The 4140-nt window shown below is 41.4% G+C and overlaps 1 protein-coding gene across 1 annotated transcript; it reads right to left on the reverse strand.

Annotated features, from left to right (window-relative positions):
• Window positions 1–379: 379 nt before the first annotated feature.
• On the reverse strand, window positions 380–3067 carry evx2 (even-skipped homeobox 2). Its single transcript, XM_067986803.1, has 3 exons — window positions 2644–3067; window positions 1341–1588; window positions 380–982 (listed from the first exon to the last, which is right to left on the reverse strand). Exons 1-3 carry the CDS (start codon window positions 3065–3067, stop codon window positions 380–382), a joined length of 1275 nt encoding a protein of 424 aa, XP_067842904.1.
• Between the last annotated feature and the right edge of the window lie 1073 nt (window positions 3068–4140).

Raw genomic sequence — 4140 nt, forward strand, 5'->3', positions numbered from 1 at the left:
ACTGTCTCATCAAATGCTAATGGTCCCCAATAATATCCATTGAAAAGACGATAATACTTTAAAAGTTCACAGTTTTTCTGTACAGTCTAGTAAAATTAAGAGGACAATTAAAATAACTTTTCAAGAAACCTTAGGGGAAGTTTCTAAACGAGTAGAACCTGATAAAATGAGATCTGGGAAGAATGTTTATCAACGAAAATGGCTATGTAGCCCATACTAAAAGGATAGCATATCTCTTTAAAACGGGCGTTGATGGAAAATGTTCCATGTTTGCACCAAATCAGCAATTACTAGGGAGGGATGGGTAAAAAAAACATGAGTTTGACAGTGTACCACTTGTGTCTTCATTGGCCTTGGTGAGAACCACCGCCGGGGTGAGTTATCTGGTAAGAGAGGACTCCTCCCGCTGGCCAGGCGGTGACACCGCCGCTGATTTGCTGAGCACTGCGGCCGAGTAAGGAAGAAAGCTGCTCTCCGACCTCTGCGCAGTGGCGGTGCACGTGAAGTCGGAGCTCGCGCTCCTGGGCCCCAGTGCGCCGCTCTGGTTGCTGTGGCAACTGAGGCACGAGCAAGGAGTGGCGCCGGAGGGCGTGGAGGCTGCTGCGGCTGCCGCGGCTGCAGCCGCCGCTGTGGCCGCGCTGCTGTTGATCCCGTGTGGGGACTGGTAGAGGCCTGGGTGGCGGAAGCTACAGAGAAGCTCGGGCCGCGAATAAGGGTGGGAGAGAGCGCGGAAGGTGTCGAGCGGGCGAATGGAGGTGGGGAAGGGCGTGGCACCTGTGGCGGCAGCGGCAGCTGCAGCCGCAGTGACGCCAACGTGTGGATAGTAGTGCAGGGGGACGTGAGAGTGGAAAGGGTAAGGCAAGCTTCCAGTGGCCGCCGCGTGGGTCATCATGTAGGTGTAAAAACTTGGGTCAGCCGGGTGGGGCCATGACATGGCTAGTCGCTGCCTTTTATCTTTCATCCGCCGGTTCTGAAACCAAACCTGGAGCAAGAAAGAAAATGCATAGCGTCAACACATTGCAGCCCAATTTTGCTATTTAGCATATTGCAAACCTCAATCAGAAATAAATGCTTTGCAAATAGTGTTGTTAGTGTAAATAAAATAAAACATGATCATTTATGAAATGTTAAGCGTTACAACATATCTACAGTTATTTAAAAGGATATTATATTGAGTCTGCATCAATAATTGGCACATTTACACCAATTAATCTGAATAATAATGGATACGAAACATTTATGTCATAAAATTTTATCATTTCAATATACGTACATTAAATCAAAAAGCGCAATACATTTATACAAAGGTGGATATAAGGCACGAGTTAAACAGTATGCACCTTGATAGTAGTTTCGGGTAGATTTAAAGCGGCCGCCAGTTCACATCGCCTGGGTCTGGATACATAGTTTTCTCTGTAAAACTCTTTCTCTAGTCTACCGATTTGTTCTCGGGTGAACGCTGTTCGATACCGTCTCACCTGGTCAGGACCAGAACCCGAGTTGCCTATTGAACTGGAGTTGCCGTTCAGATTCGTAATATTTGACCCATTCGACGAAGTATTAGTTGAACTACCATTGTCAGAATACACTGGGAAGAAAAAAATAAAAACGTTAAAGATCGGTAACCCATGAGTACAAATTAATAAAGCAACATTGATGCCACATAATTAATGCTGGCTGTCATTATTACAAATGGGGACTGTTATTAGAGTCAATAAAGTTCTATGAGTCTCTGCATAACCAAATATATCTAGTTAATTTGTGGTAAGTTTCGGTAATTATGTATAGATAAAGGTTCTGAGGTATTCATCCATTTGGCATCTGAATTAACACGGAATGAATAACCTCCAGGCACTTCTCACGCATTTTGCCTCATCTACAGAGCCATTTGGTATTCTTAAATATTTTACTTTTCAGTATTTTGAACCATAAGCTAAGCGCACCACTGAACTGGGAAGTTGTTTTAGTATCAAAATCTTTTGTTAAGGATAAGATAAAGGCCCCGTTTGAAAAACCTCTGAAATTTCAATACAAAGGTTTCAATACCAAACAAAGTAAAATGTAGTTCTATTTATTTTTAGTATTTAAGTCCTTATATCCATGGTGTACAATTTCGATAATGGTACAAACGAATATTCTCAGCATAATGTCATGCAAATATTTACACTTTTACTGATATGTTTCATAATACAGGAAATATTGTTGGCGTAAAAATAAGGATTTTGCGCAATTTCGAATAATGATGACTTTTTCTCACGATTATTTATTAAGTAAAATACTTTGATTTAACACCGTCAGCGCTTTCAATGTTAATATCAATGTTATTGCTTTAATCCAAATGTATCTTGCAATACAACTTCCAAGGGAAATGTATGTTTTTACGGGCCTGTGGTACTTAATTGGAAAATAAAATACTTACCAGTAATAAACACGATTATTCTGAAAAGTGCACATTTGTTCTTACAGTTTATTTATACCCAGTGTATCTGTATTGTCAAACTATCAGTGGCAGTGCATTCCGAACCTTTGCTGCATCACAACACGACCTTCTTCAAAATGAATTATTTTTCTGTACTTTCACTAGACCTTGTGCAGATGTAAGCAGCTTGATTTTAGAGCGACGTTTAACAAATAAATGTTTACCTTTGTTTGTATTTTCTTTCAGCTGCGTTGCACTGACGCCGGCTGGAGAGCGGAGTGTCGAACAGCCCACATCAACATCACTGTTCATATCTGCTTCTTTCTCCCGACTAGCAAGTTCTGAGTAAAGGGAGAATTTTTTCCTGGTTTCCGAAGACGAAATTTCAGACGAGGACGTGCTGTCGCTCGAATGTTGATGATGGAATAAATTGTCTATCTCAAATTTGCCGTTTGTTGGGGTGTCCCCAACAGTGTTGTGAAGGGAGGCGGAAGTTGGTCTGGGGCTGAGACGACCACTGTGATGAGAATTTTCAAGGGCCTCCTCCACTGCATTTCCAGCTGAGTCTGACAAATTCGAAACCCTTTTGCCAGCAGGACTATGCAGCCCCCGTTCCATCAGAATTATTTCTTTTCTTATTCTTTCCATCCCGAAGCTGAGAGCAGGTTGCAAGCTGATACTACACTAATGATGATCTTGCAGCTGGGGCCAATTCACATCCAGCCCCGCAAGTGTCTCGAAATATTATCTTTTTGGTGCAAAGAAAAAGTGTTATGTCAATGCGAAGGAACGACTGGTCAAAATGACCCGTGCTTCCTTTCTCCCGATGTGTCATTCATCAAACTAGTGCTCGTCATTAAGGTACGAATGACGCTGTTCGAATAATCATTTATTGTAACAGGTTTATAAGCAAATAAATACAAGCATCTGTCAGTGGATGATGAAGGCGGCCTAGCGACAGGCAAATACATCCAGGTAGAGAAGAATTAGAGGACAGCCCCTGTCCTCAGCCGATGATCGCATGCCCGGATGCTCTGGGTTTTGGCCTCTGGGGTGAAATTGACAGTCTGATTAATAAAATGAACATTACAGCATTTCCCTGTACATTTAGCCAGATCATTATGTTCTGATTTTGTTTTGCTGTTCTTATCGGGTTCTGATAATAGCATCTTTCTCATCACACTTTTGGTTGAACGCGGGCGAGCTTTGTAGGTAAATAGAAGTATCAAGTTTAACAGTTTTGTTCCTTCAGTTCAGATGATTATTTTGGTGTATTTAGTCAGTTGGAATGGAAATGCCATAACGTGTTTTTGTTGACAATGTGAAGTCGGATTTCTTCCAATCGCACCTTAATATTTTGTCTTTCCCTTTCCTTATTTGCGTATTCTCTTTGATAATATCTATCTTCCCACTCAGCCTCTCGTCATGCCATTGCTTCTTTTATCTCTCTTTATATACACCAATGCAGACAACTGTCTTCTCCAGCTGGTTCCCTCTATCTTTCACGTTTGTATGAAGTGCACATATTCGGATAACATGTATGGGGATTCTTTAGCATGTTCTTCATTGGTTTATTGTGGTAGATCTTTCAGACATTTAAACACTGAAATGTATATTTGACTTGTAATGTACATCACAAGACGTCAACACAGGGGCAATGCCCTCTCCGCTGATATGTATGGCATATTTGAATAAAGTTTTATTTTCTTTTAACATTTTTG

Source organism: Heptranchias perlo, chromosome 7, assembly GCF_035084215.1.
Source record: "Heptranchias perlo isolate sHepPer1 chromosome 7, sHepPer1.hap1, whole genome shotgun sequence".
Classification (NCBI taxonomy): domain Eukaryota; kingdom Metazoa; phylum Chordata; class Chondrichthyes; order Hexanchiformes; family Hexanchidae; genus Heptranchias; species Heptranchias perlo.

Excerpts from the sequence above, each read along its gene's own strand:
- evx2 (XM_067986803.1), bottom strand. The coding sequence starts at position 3,067 with ATGGAAAGAATAAGAAAAGAAATAATTCTGATGGAACGGGGGCTGCAT. Across the intron at positions 1,589-2,643 it reads GAAAGAAAATACAAACAAAG|TGTATTCTGACAATGGTAGT; the intron begins GTAAACATTTAT and ends TTTTCTTCCCAG. Across the intron at positions 983-1,340 it reads TACCCGAAACTACTATCAAG|GTTTGGTTTCAGAACCGGCG; the intron begins GTGCATACTGTT and ends TTCTTGCTCCAG.